This window comes from Botryllus schlosseri, chromosome 2 (genome assembly GCF_051294905.1).
Source record: "Botryllus schlosseri isolate E-star chromosome 2, Bs_hap1, whole genome shotgun sequence".
NCBI classification, from domain to species: domain Eukaryota; kingdom Metazoa; phylum Chordata; class Ascidiacea; order Stolidobranchia; family Styelidae; genus Botryllus; species Botryllus schlosseri.
In genome coordinates this window covers 25,058,165-25,076,215 of record NC_137237.1, presented here as the reverse complement: position 1 = coordinate 25,076,215, position 18,051 = coordinate 25,058,165, and the positions used below count along the sequence as shown (strand labels likewise).

At 39.6% G+C, this 18,051-nt stretch overlaps 2 protein-coding genes across 4 annotated transcripts in view; both read right to left on the bottom strand.

Annotated features, from left to right (window-relative positions):
• The window catches only part of LOC145434286 (5'-3' exoribonuclease 1-like), a 53,229-nt gene extending 44,620 nt beyond the window's left edge, over positions 1-8,609 (bottom strand). For 2 of the 3 annotated variants that reach the window (XM_080311649.1, XM_080311650.1), the window contains exons 1-12: positions 8,469-8,609; positions 7,648-7,779; positions 6,954-7,054; positions 6,790-6,887; positions 6,515-6,624; positions 5,328-5,485; positions 4,424-4,553; positions 3,518-3,754; positions 3,369-3,457; positions 2,111-2,238; positions 315-445; positions 159-256 (exon numbers count right to left, since the gene is read on the bottom strand). In XM_080311649.1, the coding sequence (XP_080167775.1) occupies positions 159-256; positions 315-445; positions 2,111-2,238; positions 3,369-3,457; positions 3,518-3,754; positions 4,424-4,553; positions 5,328-5,485; positions 6,515-6,624; positions 6,790-6,887; positions 6,954-7,054; positions 7,648-7,779; positions 8,469-8,543 (1,487 nt within the window). In that variant the 5' untranslated portion in view covers positions 8,544-8,609. Of the gene's footprint in view, positions 1-158; positions 257-314; positions 446-2,110; positions 2,239-3,368; positions 3,458-3,517; positions 3,755-4,423; positions 4,554-5,327; positions 5,486-6,514; positions 6,625-6,789; positions 6,888-6,953; positions 7,055-7,647; positions 7,780-8,468 lie in introns of those variants that run through there. The other variant, XM_080311652.1, reaches the window with a different exon arrangement.
• LOC145434287 (uncharacterized) lies at positions 8,608-10,237 on the bottom strand. The gene has a single exon (XM_080311653.1). It carries the CDS (start codon positions 10,144-10,146, stop codon positions 9,745-9,747), a length of 402 nt encoding a protein of 133 aa, XP_080167779.1. The 5' UTR covers positions 10,147-10,237; the 3' UTR covers positions 8,608-9,744.
• Positions 10,238-18,051: the final 7,814 nt, after the last annotated feature.

The window sequence follows — 18,051 nt, the reverse complement described above, 5'->3', positions numbered from 1 at the left end:
AAGCAGTGGTCGGCAAAGGGGTATCATCTCAAATCTACAGAATTGGGTGCGGGATTAAGTCAGTATGTGATTCATCGTTCCATCTTTGGCCCAGTTACAAGCAAACATCACTATAACAAAAATGAATTTGACTTCGAAAATAGACTCTCGATAATCACCAGCTCCACGACTGTACTCCATTGTAGTAGTAGTGGCAGATCCATTGTATGGCGAGCACATATTCGTACGCAATCTTGGCAACTTCGCCCTCGGTACCCTGAATAATTAGCCTTTCAAAAACCAGAGCGGACACCCGCCATTCCGGAACCGCTCACCTCAAAGTGGAGTTTTTCCTGATAGTAATTTCGCTTGTACAGTTTGAATTCCGCCCTGTAGGTGGACTTGTCGTCCTCCTCGTCTGGAGTGTCCGAGTCGGGGTTGGTGAGACCTTGCTTTATCGAAAGATCTGCAAAAAGAGGTTCGAACAGAGCTGGTGAAGAGTGCGGTTCTGCTTCGTGTTTGTGTATTTATTAGGGGCAAAATGGAGTAGCTGGGGGATTTGATTGCAAATAACCCTATTAGGATATCATAACAGTAGACAAACAACGACATAAAAGGTTACATATTTTTCTGCGGGCGCAATAAACGATGCTAGTTACCCATCGTCTAAAATATTATATGAGATATCAAATGAGCTCAGGAACACTTCTGAGTCCACAGGCAGATCCAGATTTCGTATTTCACTGTCGAAAGTGAACGAATCGCGAACACATTCCGTGCCGTACAACCAACAACCAAAGATGTTTACATCCGTCTACCTTGGATGGGGTCCCTATTTCCAACGGCTTTGAAAAGCAATTGATTTCAGAGGTCAGTAAGTGTTATGACACAGTGAAGACCAACGTGATTTTTACGACAACGTAACTGCTCCCTTCAACACGTAAAGACGTGCTTACTGCACTTCAACAAAGTAATGTAATGTACGAATATAAGTGTCACTGCGATTGTGGCTACGTGGGAAGAACGTCAAAGCGTTTGCGGGAACGCATAAATCAACATTTGCATGTCCCTTCATTTATTGGGACACGCGCATCACGCTCGGTGAAAAGCTCACCCTTGACTCATCCGCTCAAGCTTGACGCTCAGCAATCAATGGCCATCAATTCTGCCATTGGCAAAGATCTGTCGGAAAATCCCGCTTGTGCGAAAAATTATTGAGAAGACAGATTTCGTGTCGTTGGGAGGGGCCGTTCACATTTTCATGTGTGCCTTGGAGTCGACTTTTAACAAAATACACCAGCCAAGGCTGTGTCAACAAAAGGTTGTGTACCATCTAAAAATAGTACATTGAACACTATGGTATTCAAAATTTCATGTTCGTGATGGCATATTTTGTGATACCGGTACGATTGTTGATATACAATGTTCTTTTACATTGTCTACTAGTTGCTGACGATTACCCCTGACGAGCATCAGCCGAAAATATTCGGGTTTATTTCAATATGAATATACCATTCAATTATATTATATATTTCTGCACCATGACCATTTCACAGCGCTTTGAGAGATTGTGACCATCGTGAGGGTCGGATTGGTATTTGACAGAAATGTCATTGAATGAATATTAGTAGCTTTGTAGGTGTTTTTCGATGCTGAACTACGACTGGCTGAGATTTCGAGGCTAAAACGGAGGAAATACACTATTGAATATCTTTTGTTGTACATTTTTCGTTTCAAGAGCTTCTTGAAGGTACAGAACTTCAATATACAATTGAATAGTATATTCATATTGAAATAAACCCGAATATTTTCGGCTGACACTCGTCAGGGGTAATCGTCAGCAACTAGTAGAGAATTGGAAAGCACATTGTATATCAACAATCATATCACCATCGCTCTCTCGTTTGAAATTTCATGCTGGTGACGTCATATTTTGTGATACGATTGTTGATATTGAATGTTCTTTCCAATTCTCTGCTAGTTGCTGACGATCACCCCTGACGAGTGTCAGCCGAAAATATTCGGGTTCATTTCCATATGAAGATACTGTTCAATTTCTCGTTTCATTATTTATATTTCGTTGACCAGGTCTGCCAGTTTAAGAATATTGAAGCGATCTAAATATCCTTACCTGTGATGACTCTGATTGATTTTTGCTCGGGATTCCTCTCCGCCTCTGATATACTGCTGTCCTCTTCTAGAGAACCGAACGAGTCTGATTCGTTGGTGCTTTTCAATTTCCTCGCATCCCGCGGCATCCTACAGAGAAAGCGTTTCAATATTCATTCCGTTCGTTCGGTGCTACACACGTCACACAACTCAGTATTTCCAATACATAAAAATAGGCAGCTCAAATATTTGCAAAGCATTGTATGAATTCTTCAGGAATGTACCGTTCGGCTGAAACCAGGGTTGTAGTAACCAAGTCTCAAGGCTTCGAGTCACAAGTCAATCTCACTTTTATAGTTGTGACTTGAGTCAAGTCGAGTCATTTTTACTTCACCACCGAGTCAAGTCCGAGTCCAAGTCAGCGAGCGGAGGGTCGAGCACGAGTCATGGCATTATGACTTGAGTTCGAGTCCAAGTCATTGCGTTGACTGTTCAGGGTTCAGCTTCAAGTTAAAGCCTTGTTAAAACTACTTTTTATAACTATGTTTGGTGATATCGCATTTAAAATATACCAATTTTCCACTTTTCAACAGTTTCTGGTCGCATTTTCATGTACCAGTACCATTAGGCGAAATACCAACATTGTGGTTACTTTACTATTCTTCCAAATTACAATGAAATGTCGGTCTTGGCCGTCTGAGACTCGAGTACTATGACTTGGTCCGATTCATGCCCAACGGCTCGAGTCCAAATCGAGTCAATACTCAGATTGACTTGAGTCAAGTCAAGACATCTCATTATTTTTAGAAAATGAATCGAGTCAAGTCGAGTCATCAGAAAATCGCGACTCGACTAGAGTCATTAAAACCCTGGCTGAAACTGCTACCGTACCACAGACCCGATTATGGATTTTAATGTTTCAACCCAATTCTGATTCCATTACCATGAACAGGGCTCAAAGTTTTACATCAAATTCAATGCTTTCAAACTGCTTAAAGTCAACAATTCGTATAGGAAAAATGAACATAACACTTCATAACGTAACACAGTAATTCCAAACAGATCATGAATATCGAACCCGTGCCTTACGTCATGTGTGATATTGCCGGAGTACGCTAGACAGTTGGCACAACCCTTGCATTGAAATACTAGAAAACAGCTTCCAAATTGCGTCCTTCTGAGCATTATTTAGCCTTTTTGATTACAAAAACCCAATGACAGGGATACTGATATTTCAAAATTCACATTGACGCGTGACGAGAAATGATATTCTTTCCCACCCTTGGCGAGCTTTGCCTTTCTTTTTTCCAGTCTTCGATTCTAACCATTTGAAATCCGCGAACACCTCTTCAAATTTTTCCATATCATACTAAGGAAGAACCGGTTGAGCACCGAATAACATCATAATAAAACACCAAGATACACCTACTTTCGAAAGATGCTGAAGATATCTTCCAAACCTATTCAAATTCACAAGTCCGCCTTCGTTCAAATATCCGTCTAAAGTCGGCAAAACTTCCATGTAGGTTTGGTAAAGCATCGGCAACGCATTGTGATTGATATGAAGGTTGGGTAGATGTGGTATGAAGTCATTCCCAACCAGAAAACCCATTAAAACCCAGTCATCGATGATGGCCTCCAAATCGTATTCGAAAGGTAAATGTTTCTGCCAAAATCAATCACATGTTAAGGTCGCGAGATACACATCCAGATGGGTGATTAACAGAATTACTAGAGAACACACGTAGTGATGCAGTCATCCCAGTTCAATGCAAAAACTCTTCTGCCACAAATCGGCAAATTTGAACACAAGAGAAATTCAAATGCACAGAAAGCTAACAGTTAGTAACAAAGTACTTCCGGTGTTCCAAAACGTATCAAAATATATTTTCTAAACTGCTAACACACATAGTCTCGTTTTTGAACTAATTCAGCCGATACCATACACATCAATTTAAAACCATTAAATTTTATTGAACATAGTTCATGGACAATTGTTTGCACCCATCTTACTGATATGCGACTCCTTGTCATCAAATACATCTACAAAATCGCACTGTACCTAATCTGTGGTAGTAACGTAGAAATAAAAAAGTTATTGATGTGATAAACCAAGCCATATTTTAAACTTATTTAGTCGACCAAGCTTTTTACTCCCACTCCAACAAGCCTTCTTCACAAATGCTCCTTCCAGCCAAATATAATTCTAAAGTGATACTTCTACCTGAATAGCATGAGCGACTTCGAACAGATATGCATGCGCCAGCATTGAAAATGCAAATTTAATCACATATATAGTTACAAGGTTGGATACAGATATGATAACATTGCTTACTTTGACGACTGAAAATTCGTGGTCAATGTATTCTCTCATTAGGGAGAGGTGAAGGAGATGAAAAGTGGTTTCTTCGGGCTTGGCAGTTCTGGCGGCATGTTTCTTTTTCCCGGTAAAGCGAACTTCCTCTCTGTTATACAAAGCGGTATTCTTACAACCACAGCAATAATGTGATCATGCAGACTGGTTCATGAAACTTCAGTTAAATTACATCACAGGCAGTACAAGTAGGCAGTGCTGGTACGCAAGTAAAGTAGCGCCGTACAATTTTATTATTACAGGTAGAAGTTTCAATTTCCAAGACAGGTAAAAATTACTTCAGGTGAAAGTGGAAAATGTAGGTGTGAGAGAGAGAGGCAGCTCCGGAATCAAAATAAAGAAAATCGGCCTGGTGTAAATGACCATTGTATTCGACAAACAACATGAACAACAGCAACCCACATTCAACAATTACAGATATTATTTAGAAATTTGGTTGCAATTGGTTGGGATTCATAAATTCATCTTAGCATAATAAAATAATTATTAACAGTCTCAAAGAGTAGAATTGGTTGAGTGGCACATATTTTTTGCAGAAGAGCAAGATGTATCTTTGCAACTAACACAAAAAAATTTTCAATATATATTCAGTTTCTGTGATACATGGATACTTCGCCAGGTTTTTATTACAACACAGTCCAATGCTACTTTCAACTTTACCTAGAAAAACTGAAGTAGATGTGTCAGTATTCTATAAACAAAATCACTTGAGCAAGTAGTGGAAATAGGCAAAATCTAGCCAGGATTCCATAGAGCGACAAAATATTCACGAAAGTTTGCAAGTCCGGGCGGCGATTACAAAATACCGCAAGCTCGTGCAACGGATCAAGCTTTTAGACTACAGAAGCCAGAATTCACATATCACCTCAACAGAGAGAAGTGCGGTTCATGAGAACAAAGCCCGAGCATCATCAAATCCGCATCCAGCCCGTAAAGACAATGCCTGGTATTTGCGTTGTAGTCTTTTTTCATTCTTTCGTTCCTGATGAACTCCATAATCTTGTGCTCTCCCTCTCCAGGCGTCTACGGACGAAGGGTAGTTTGTGATAAATCAAGAAAACTGGTAACTAGATTTATAATGTTGAATTTATGAGCACATGGAACAGATCCAAAAATCTGGATCCGGTCCAATCTCAAATCTCATTCTACTCTGCTAATTCCTTAACGGCTCAAATTCTTAGTGTGTCGTTGAACTGGGAACAACACACTAAGAATTTAAGCCGTTAAGGAATTAGCAGAGTAGAATTGACAACAAATGCTACGACATCATCAACAGGAATGTCTGGGATGCTGATACCGTTAGTTTGGCAAGCGACAAACAGTTACTAGCATCAGCAGAGGTCGGCAAAGTGATCAACGTTGCTCTTCAAGTAGAATTTGAAGCAACTCCATTAATTTCCACTCGTTAGGAGTAGTAAGTAGTTTCCAAGTCTTATTAAAAAATACGCCAAGTAGAAGTAGAGAATGAAAGAATTGAAAAGTAATCAAGCAACTAGTTTCAAGAAGTTGATTTGGCGTCAACACACTCTTAAAAATTAAATGGAGGTGGTTACTTTCGAAATTGCAAGATATCTTTTCTCGAATAAAACACAACAGATAATGATACCAGAAACAGATGAAATTTTCGGATATATCCGAGTTACCGTGATACAGGGGTCATTTCATGCGGTTGTCATGACTCTTGGTGATGGAAACTACTTTCTACTTTTCAAAATAACAAGTGTAAAAATGAAGTAGTTTTTCCTATAAAAAAACTGTTCAAGTTGCATTGTAAGTAGTGCAAGTAGGCAAAACCTACTGGATGCTTTGAAAAAGTATTTCATTACTGACCCGTGACCACCTCTGAGTGGCGACCAAATCAATGATAATAAGCGACATCACACACAAGGATCCCACACAAATTACAAGTTCACCATAGTTTCAATAACAACTTAAGCGTTCTAACTAACTGCCATCACATTTCTCAATCCAGGCGAGTCATAAACAAAAGTTGAATTGTTACCGGAATGCCACGGAAAGGGTAACAATTCACAGCAAAAGTCAAACAGTAACCTCATGTCCAGACAGATATATCCGTATCCCTTGCCATGCCGGATCAGTCGTCACCTTACTCTTCACCATGTACTCGAGCTGCTCTTGCAACCGAACCATGAACTTGGTGCCTGATAAATAAAATCGATGCAAATTATCTAGATCACGATTAGATGGATGACGACATTTGCCCTTTACCATAGGCAGCGGTCTATTTATCATGGTTAGCAGCGTCATCAGAAACGTCTAAGGTCATAAATTCGTCAAGTTCAATCCCGTAATAAGATCTCAATTACCAGGCGTGATGCAATTCGAATCAAATCGCTTCTCTTCGGGCAGCATCTCTCCTTTGGCCAATGCTTTCTTGATATTTTCATCGGCCTCCTTCGCCGATCTATAATATGACATCTTGGGCATGAGGCAATCTATCACAGTTCAGTTAAACTAAAAACAAACTAACCGAAATCGTCTTCCACGTTGCTGATTCATCTTCGCTCTCGGTGCGACGCCATCGACTGCCATGAAAAACACTTCTCGCGGACACACGATGCGAAATAAAACCTGGAAAGTTTTCGAGTACCGGTAAGTGAAATGTTCATACATGGATTTTCATGAATGCAGCAAAAATTTTTATCCAATCAAAGCCAAATCGCACTATCCGCAATCAAATTTAGACCAACACCACAGATTCAGATTTATATATGATTTATATATAATTCATATTCAAATTCATATTGAGATTCAAATCTTAATCCAGAATTCACTTATTAGCCAATTAGCCATTCAAACAGTCAAAAAGAACACCAAATCTGTTCAAAAGTCGAATGCAACCTTAAAATAAATTGAAATACCATGTTTGTTGAAATTCAGATCCAGTTGAACAATCATGAAAGTTAATTCAATTCAACTCTTTCAGTCCATCTTTCAAATCCAAAACTACAACTACAATCACCTTTGCTAACCGGCAGCACAAGACAAGAGTAACAAATCCTAGATTTTTCACTAGATTCACTATATTTATCAGCTTCAAGACAAATTCAGCACAAACATCAACTCCAACAACAACAACGAAGGAACAAGAAATGAAATTGTAATGAGCAAAGCACCGTTTGTTTCTCGGATATGATAGCCGACACTTCACAAGCAATCCTCACCTCAATGTACCGAAAAATATCTTTGAAAATTTGCTCTTCCGTGATACGAAAGTGGGGATCATCATCGTTCGGGTGTGAACAGACATGAATGATACCGTTCATGTCAAGGTACAAATTATCGAATTCGGGGACCTGTGAAAAGGTGAAATTTCGAATTAGGAGTTGACAATATCAGTGCTGACGATCTGGTCTGGTGCCCTACCATAATTGTTGAGATGCCCCTCGAAACAGATTTCATCCAACAGAGTAATTACAAGTATGGATTGCTGATGATTTGGTGTGTTCGTGGGATAAATTATCCAAACCACTTTGGAAGTCATTGATTTAACAGCGAGGTTATTACTCTGAAAATCCAGCTATCCCCACGTCCAGCCACGCAAATAAAAGCAATACTGGATACTGGTATCATCTAGTGTTTTATCTCGATCATTTTGAAACTAAATAACAAATTCATTCGTACAAAAACCAGGATTCTGATATTTGAAACCAAATAGTTTGCAGCCAACATAGGTTACTTCACCAGAGACCAACAAGGTAGCCAAAATTAATCAGGAGCTACCATATGCTACGAAGGATTATTATGGGAGAATCATTCATAAACACTGAGGAAACAGTTGACCTGTCACTTATGGAATAGGTAATTAGTGCTTCATACAAGTACTTATAAAGGTATCAGTCTCCTAGATGCGGCCATTTAGTAGAAATAGGTCGAAGACTCTTGTATAAAGGAGTTTTTACATTATTCTGTTGCACCGCAATTAGCAGAGTGCCAAAGATTTGTCGAATAGCGTTAAGAAATTAGATGAAAGTCACATAGTTACCTGATATTCCTTCACCACTTCACTCAAACAGGGATATCTTTCACTGATCCATCTATAAAACTTTGGAACACCCATTTTGAGGGGGCAGCCTATTTACTGTGAAGATAAAACTGGCTTACAACTTATTAGAGGGGTTAAGTCTGAAAGAAATCTGCAAAAGTATCATTATGGATGGCTACAAATTCACAGAAACATCGCTCGAAACTTGGTTCAGTGGTCACAAGTGATGATAAGATAAATAATGCATGTGATTAAAATTTTCATGACACTCTTGCAGATATAGACTTGGCTTGTGTCAAAGAATAATTCTGATTCTGCATCTGTTATATTGGCATAGAAAAACAAACCTCTCAATAAAGAGAGGAGCCATCAAAATAAACAAGCATTACATTTGTTACATAAACCTAGCGAAATATTGCTACTATTTCATCATTCGACACCGACTTTAGACTCTACCAACTGGTTGCGATTGTCCAATAAATTGATATCATAATGAACAATGCAATCTGTTACTATAACATAATAAGCTGGGGCATTGGAGCTTCCTTACACGAGTCATCTGTTCAAATTGAGAGATCAGCTTGCTTACCCAGATATACAGCAGAAATAGGTTAATTTGCATATTTGGCCATTTCTTTTAGGTGACCTCACATATTTTGTATTCTAATTACACTTCGTCTAGCTACAATATATAGGCTACTGGCATCGTTCAAAAATGTGCCTGATCTATTAGTGATGATTTCGCAAGAATGATATTTCAAAAATTTGATTAGAGTAACTTCAATTATCATGAAGCTAAACAGCATGCAGAGCTGGGTGAATGAAGGCATCAAAAACAATGACAGCATTGAACATTTAATCAGAGAGCGCACTCACCCTTTAGAGAAGACTAATGAGACAATCTTTCACACGAGGCACATTTATGAATATTACACATGGAAAACGCCACAATATTCATTTTGGTGCGGTATACAATACAATGTGATCCGAGCTATTGCCAGACCAGGGACCGGGATAGTGTAGATTTCTCATATGACGGCTTTCACAATAAATAACTTCTCCTCAGAATGAAGTTTATTGTCATCATGATCTCCCAAATCCTATTCAACTGTCGATATTATACTTCCATATCAAGTCCCAGCTCCATCAGGTATCGTGACAGGCAGTTAGTCACAAAGTGTCTTTTTATTGAAGTGATGCATCCCGTCAGCTTCATCTAGCTTCCATGTACAAATCTGAGTCATATCACGCAAACCACTAAGTGCCGGTGGCTGAATCACTTTAAATCGGTGCTGTTAATGGATTGGGACAAATTTGAATCTTCCTCAATTTGTTTTGTGATACTTTTTGCAGTCGTCACAACTTCATCCTCCGGCTTCGCAACAATTCCCTTGTCCTGAAGCATTTGCAACTGCTGCACTTGAGCCAAAAGTTCTTGTTGAAAAGCCATAGCCATTTGCTTTTGAGCCTGACCAAGCTCCTCCGCCTCTCGACACAAGGACTTGTACTCCGCTTTGACTTCATTCAGAGTTTGCACGAGCGCGTTGCTGTCTTCCAGTTCATCGTCCTCGGAAATCAAATGCTCGGAAAATTTGTCATCGATTTTTCGTTCAATGTCGTCCAGTTTGCGCTCTGCGGAGCTAACTTTGTTTTCAAAGTTTTTCTTGGCTTCTTCCATCACAGAGAGAAATTGATAACCATCCAAGTATTGTAATTGGGGAATCGATCTAATTGGGTTGAATATGTCTAAATCAATGAAACAAAATGAAACAATTTATCATGTTAATTTATTATTTGTTGTAAGTTACTGTACAGTGACACTTATTTGCAAGTTTTCAATTGCTACAGGCATTATGAATTGTCATTGACAATGATTATACTATGTTGATTCTGAAATCAGTTCTCTCAACATTTCATACAGTCTACTTAATTGACTCATATCAATACCAAGGAAAATAAATTGAGTAGAAATAATTCAGGTGACAACCAACGGATGAAGTTTCCTTATCTAGGCTATATGACAGTAGGGCGAGCAGCGATGATTCTATGGGTGCAGTGATTAAGGCAATCGGGAAGTTGTTAGGGGATCATGGGACAACGATGCCATATAGGGAGGTGGTTACAGTCATGGTCTGATGCGGTTGGGAATTGAACCCACGGCCTAATGATCATTTAATCAAGAATCTGCTGGGTATATAGTGTCCTGATTCTGTCGATTACCGGTAAATACTGTCATGCCTTACGGTAATATCAGTACTAGTCAGTCATATATTTATATTTTTATCGATTCAAAACATCTAAAGATTTCAATATATTCAAAAGATATGAATATAGCATGCATCCTAGCTATGACGTTCCATTATGTGAGAATGTATTCCCAACAAACTAAGTTGAATTTAGATCATATCTGATCGAAGAGATTCACGATACTAGTCAGCCTTTAGGATTGCCGGACCACGACCTTACATATCGATCAACCTTCCGCCACATGTCACTTCATTTTGTCGCTTGCCTTTTATATTCTCTGCTTTACTTTTCATTCCGTGTGCATGCCTCTTCTCTACTTTGCCTAGGCCAAGGTGGGTGCATGATTTCAAATAGGCCTACTACTCCAAGTCGTTTCGACACCTTCCTATTTTTTCAATGTATCGCAGTTTTGTGGTGTTTTGAAATGATAAAAATATTAATATTTAAACTGATACTGATATATTGTGCTTGGCACTGCTATTTGGTTAATACACTCGTAATTGTGCGAAATATATAAGTGTTAGCCTAAAATAATTAACACAATTCAAATTTGTAATTTGTTCAATAAGCACAGTGTCTTAGTCTAAGGGCCATGCGATACGAGACAGTCAGGCAGATGGAGATGGTCCCTGGTCGCGGGACGTCGAGACAGGGTCGAGCTACTCAGGACGTTTAGATAAGTGAAGCCATGTCGATACGGAAAAAACCAACCTCGACGACCACGAGTCAGATCGTATAATAATAAGATAATCCATATATACAAACCTTCGCTATGCGTTGTCGGTATACATTTACGGCTCGGCATACGCCGTGCCGTGTCCAAGATCGTACCAAACCTCAACGAAAAGATTGTCAAAGTCAGCCTTCAAGAGCAAGCGAGGGGCATTGATCAAAGGCTTTCGCGGCTGACTGACTGAATTGCAACTATCTTCACAGATTCGGCGCACGAACGACCGACTGTCTCTGCTCTCTGTCCTGATTGCAACTGGCCGTGAGGCGAGATTTCGCACGATGTATGTACCTACCGATACTGACAGGCTTGACGTTAGCAACGATGACGGATTGACGGAATAACCAGAAAAATTGACATGCGTAACAAACGATAACAACGAGATAAGTTGTCAGTTAACAACGGAACATACGAATTAAAGCCATTTCAAACCAACTATGATGTCATATGAATATAAGAATATGTGTCAGAATATGCCTTCCGACACATGCCACCTTTTTTGTCACCAGTCCTTTCATATTATGTTCTTTTAGTTTTCATTCAGTGTGCATGTCTCCGCTTTTACACCGCCTAGGCCACCCCTTCTGGACAGTCACGGACCCCCACGTACCCCTCATTTTGAGTTCGAATTTAGCTCTATTATCGCGCAACGGTAGACTGGTGATAAACAGCAACAAACTGTATTTTCTTCGGTTCGGTTTATTAGCAATTTTTATCAGTTCAATACACCACAAAAATGCGATACAATCAAAATAACATCATAATATTTATGTAAAAATTGTGTATAGTCTTATATTTATTCAAAGCTAATTCTGCAGCTGCATTTTTTGGAATACTTGATGATGATGACACATTAGCTAGGATCGCAGTATATGACACCAAAACTGATTTTTGCTGAACAGTGAACATGAAGATATAACGTCCAGCCTAGTCATTTCAACCTAGCAGCTCATCTTGAAGTTGTTTTTGAATCGGGCATATATATATCGCAGGAGAAAAAAGCTTTTGTTAGCATTTCGAAGTCACCTGCCTGATCGACCTTAATTACTATACTCAAACTTATTATTTTTTCCACAAACCCCAACAAAACATTATCTAGACAGCAATCCGCGTTTGTATCTGTATGCTATTGGAAATTTGACAATTAAAAGGAGTTGTATGGCAGTAGTATTTCATCTGAAACGGCCATTCTGTTGATGTGAGTCATGAAGTTTTAGCAGTAGGCTAGCCTAATGAATTTTTAATTGGATCTGCGAAGTCCTAATTGAACCGAATTTGGTGTGCAGCGATTTTTAGGGTAACCTGACAATTTAATCAGTGAATGGCTGGAATCCAGGAAAAAAAAGGAATTCTTAAATGACTTTATAAAATTGACTCCTGCCTACCATTTAGCAGAGGAAAACAATCTCTTGAAACACAAACGCTGAATACCGAAGACGGATATTTTCGAAAGGTATCAGCAGGGTTGTATATATAACCAGGCCCGTAACTGCCGCACCGCAAACCCCCCAATTGGGGGGGGGGAGCGAGCTAGAAGGGGGCCCAAAATTATTTCGAGAATTAGCATAAATTGTAGAGTATTTTTTGAAAATTTATGCACTTTTATCAAAGAAATTTCGCGCTTCGCGCGATTTCCAGTCGCATACCACCTTTGAAACTTTCTGGACTTAAAACATGAAATACATTTTCCGCTTAGTATTTATCATTTTCTTCCAGTTCCCAGTATCATACTTTAAGCTCTAATTATAGTTTCAGTTCTTTTGTCTGGAGAACACACATGTTGAAGTATAAAAGCAAGTGTATAGGGATGGTGTGAACCTCTTAAAGGTTCAGGTTCGTGTGAACGCGAACCTTTATTTGAAAGGCTCTGTGTAAACGCGAACGTGAACCTCATGGAGGAGGATTAGTTCGATTTGTTTGAAATAAGGTCAGTTCTGTTTTAAATCATGGGTGGCCAACCTTTTTGCTATTCACGGCCGCATTTCGATTAATCGGGTAGCCTACGGCCGCATTCCCGGGCATATAGTCGTGATGAACTAACTGGACGTCAAATATCCATCTTAAAATGTCCATTCCCGGTGAGCTCCGGACTGAGTTATTTATTCAGATAGCCGCTTCCATACGCACCGAAAGCGCAATTGACCATCATGTTATGAATTATCTCCGGTACCCGACATGGTCGCGCGAAGCGCGAAAAATTTTCAGATTCACGAATGAATTTCGTCATTAATATTAGTACTTTCACATATTCTACCACGCATATTTATCCTTTCTCAGCCCATTAGATCAGCCCACCGGTAGAGCTGATGGAGCAGGTGTATTCGAACATTTAGGGAAAGTTATAAATGATGATGGATTTTCGGGTGGGACAATTGTCGTTATATTCATTTTTTTGCATGCTGTTACTTCTTGACCTCCCATCAAAATGGTCAGTATATCGTGGAAAGATATTGGAATCGCCCAAACGTACCAGAAACAAATTTCTTTCGTGAGTAACGCACACGATTCCAAGTTTGAATTTCTACATGAGCCGTATCATTTTACTCTGAAGTTCACATCTGTACTATGGGGCTGAGATTGCAAACGGTGGTGATACTGGAAATATAAAAATGAAGTTACGTTGAATTGCGCACAGCGCGAAGAAAATTTCAAGATTATTTAAAATCTCTCAAAAATTCATGAGTCAATTCGTAAATTCAATTTGCATGTCGACGGCCGCCAACACATACTAATTGAATTGCGTGTCCACGGCCGCACAAATTCCCTTCTACGGCCGCAGGCTGGCCACCACAATGATATATATATCATTGGCCACCCCTGGCCTAGGCAACGCAAAGAGGAGGCATGTACACTGAATGAAAAGTAAAGAAGATAGTATAGAAAAAAGCAAGCGACAAAATGGGGTGGCATGTCATGGACGGCGAGATCGATAGGTCAGTCGTGGTCCGGTAATCTTGAGGATGCACTAGTATTCATTTGGTGGTAATTGCTTGTCAGTCTCATGTTTGAAATAAGGATTACGATTACGAATATATACATTTTATTTCGCTCGTGGCCCTGGGCCTGGAACCCCCACAATCAGCCTCGGATTTTTCATGGTTATGAAGAGTGGCATAGTGACGCAACAATACTGTCTGGCGAAACGAGAGCGTAGCTTAGGAGCAAATGAGTGGCTGCGCGGCGAGAGTGAGTGCTCGAAGTGTGAAGCTTAGAAGAAAGAGCCAGACAGCACTGTTGCATCACAATGCCAAACTCGATCAAAATGCAAATTTCGACGCTGATTTTGGGGGGTTCCGGGGCCACGAGCAGAATAAAATTTATTTTTTCGTAATCATTATAGCAGCAGCTTTCCATTGATTCCCGTTTTATCGAATATAGCGCCCGACTGCCCGATCCTGATCAGGCTTTCTGTTTATTTACTCTAATTATTTGTATGTCATTGGATTCAGCTGGTTTCTGCATAGCACCGCAATTTCTTGCTATAACACAGCAATGCATTGCCGAGGTATAGAAAAATATCAACGGCAGGATAAGTTAGCAGGATATATTTGGATCCGGATTTTAAAGGTAGGTGAAAACAGGATCCGGATTGGAACAGGATTCCATTTCATCGAACAGGATGATCCTGTTCAGTACATCTAAATTCGTGCATCTTCTATACTTCTGGATTATACGAGTACCCGTACCGTACTAACACTAACACAAAATCTTTGATCAATAATAACATCGGCACCGGCAGATCCGGTAGATCGCAGTCGAGGAGGACAAACAACACATGTGATGTGATTTGCATTTCACATTCAGATAGTGTTTTCACTCATACTCTTGCAGCGGAAGGTAGTGATTCGGATTGTCGGTTAAAAGACTAATCCGTCGCGCTACAATTCTACGGACGATCACGGGACTTTTCGACAAGAAAATGAACGAGGTTGCGAAGCGCAGGATCAGAGGACTGTGGGGAGCGTGTCGCAGAATATTCCAGTTGGGTTGGATACCGATGATAATCGGCTTTGGACTCAAGCACGGCGGCGATCCCGGAATGCCAGAGCCAAGCCTGATGGCAATACTCTGGGGATGAAAATGTTTATGATTTCTACAACCGATCTGTAACTGATCAAATAAATTTTATGCTCCCGGATTATTCGCCATCATTGTGTAAAGAGAGAGAGAGTTGAGATCACAATACCGACAGATCAAGGTATACCATTTGTGTTCTGACGCTCTACGAAACATGTAGTCTTCAACTCAATTATGCTATCTATGCTTCTGGCGTCTAAACGGGTTCGCTTTATGAGATTCTGATCGTTTTCCATGATCACCAATCCTACAATTCAACACCTTATGGCTTATGCCATGGCCCATGATGAGTTCTATTTAGGGGTTAACCTTGATATGCTGTCACTACGGGTTCGTTGGAATATCCTTACCCCTATATTCCAAACGTAACTGGTCTGGAGTTGTCAAATTGGATCAATTCATTAACATGGGAATAACTTCGATGGTCACGGGGAACACACCTATTGATGATCTGATGTGTATGGAAGAATTTCCCTGAGCCCAATATTGAACTTCTACAACTGAGCAACTTACCGTCAAACCACGACGTTTCATCCTGATTTTGGTCCAGTACTTGGAACTCGATGAAAAAACGGCTCCTTGTCCATACCAAAGTGTCTCGATAATTGAAGTAAGGTCAATGTCAGACAAGCTGATGCGCCTATAACTCCACTTCAACTATAGTGAACTGATTTTATAAGTTCAGCTATCTAATAAGCAAATTCATCAAAACTGCCAACTTTACAACACAGAAGGTATGGTACTCTGAAGAAGTGTTTATTTCGATACCATTCTGTGGTGCTACAAAAGTCTCATAACATTAATAGCTAATGCATAGCAAGCTGCGAGCACACGATTTGCCAAATACAAAATAAATTGTGGCACTTGTATTCAGAATAGAGCTTCAGGATACCATTTCAAATCAAATTTATTGTATTAATGCTATGCATGCCCTACTGCGCCTGTATTTACGAAGGGACGGCGAGAAATAAGAAATCGAATTAAAGTGCCTGATCAACAGTGGTCAAAGAAGGACTGAAAAGATAAATACAACTATCCTTGGCAATTGAAACGCTGTGGAAGCAGTGGGACAGGATAAAAGATTGTATTTTTTCATGTGCAATAGGAATAGTAAGGCGCGATAACTCGACTTGACTGATGTCTTCTCCATCAGGGCTCAGCAACCTTTTTTGCTCTGCGGACCGATTTTGAAATGAAATCATTTTTGCGGATAGGTCTTAGTGAACTGCAAATTCTCAACATTGAAAATTTATTGTAGATCATACACAGAAGTTTTGTTATTCAATGTTAGCCGTCTACTTGTTTTGCTGCTACTAAACTCATTATCTAGGAGTTTTAAAACTTGATGAAACATGCTATTAGTTTTGCGGTTTCGTTCTTCTTGCTGCAAGACTTTCATCCAAAATGTTGTTAGGGTGATGTAGTTCTCGACACCTCTTGATTGTTTTCACTAGTGTGTTCAGAAGAACGAAAAGCAAATTACTTTTGGATTCTAAAAGGAGGGGGCTGCGATACGGGAATGATGGCATGTCCAGACATGTAACACAGCCCTGCATATGCCACTGCCAGTAACGCATGTTTCGATGGAAGATTATAATTTTTTACATTTCTATCAGTGGTTTGTAACCAGTGCAATCATGAACCTTTACTTACTAAAGTGCATCAACTTTTCGTGGATCATAAGTTTCCGACCACTGTCCTACAATAGGTAGCTATGAGAATTACCAGACATTTGCGCATGCGACTAAATAGCCCTAACCCTGGAAATATTCCTTATATGTATCTAACCGAGTCCGGCTACTTTGTGCATATCGACTATGTCGCAGCTATGCTGTCTGGCAAACGAGACTGCAGCTCAAAAGAACCAGACAGAATTGTTGTCACAATGCACAATTCGAAGCTGATTTTAGGGGTTCCAGGGCCATGACGAGATTGAAATTTATATTTTCGTAATCAGTATAGCAGCAGCTTTCCACCGATACCAGTTTTGTCAAATTTAGCACTTGGCAAGCCGGACAGAAATGGCTGTAAAGTTGCCTTCAAAACAAATGGTGAACCTTCAAGCACCAAAATTCACTCTAATTTAATGATCATAAATGTATGAAACCTAAATGTAATATTGAGAACTTTATTCAATGATGCCTTTTTGCTACTAGATATTTATATTTGATTTCATTGAAGTCTCTGCAAGGCGAAGATCGTGAAGTCCAGTTAAAGACCACTAAACTGATTGTGACTGTTCGGTGTAATTTGAAATAATTGCGACTTTGCTATTTGTTACAGCCGCTATTATATTACCAAGTGTCGCTCACTCTCACTGGCAATGTCGGAATTTAACAAAGTTAGTTCAAAAAGTTTCCCTAGCTTTCACATATATAACTTCGTCCGAAACGAGTTTTGGGCTATTTCTAAGCAGTTTTTTTATAACAGTTGTCACTGTGACGTAGGATAAGTAAACCATGAACTTTTTATTATAACACCATACAAAAATACATTCCACACTTCTACATAAATATAATGTTTAATTTC

Coding starts and splice junctions, on each gene's coding strand:
- LOC145434287 (XM_080311653.1), bottom strand. CDS start 10,146: ATGGAAGAAGCCAAGAAAAACTTTGAAAACAAAGTTAGCTCCGCAGAG.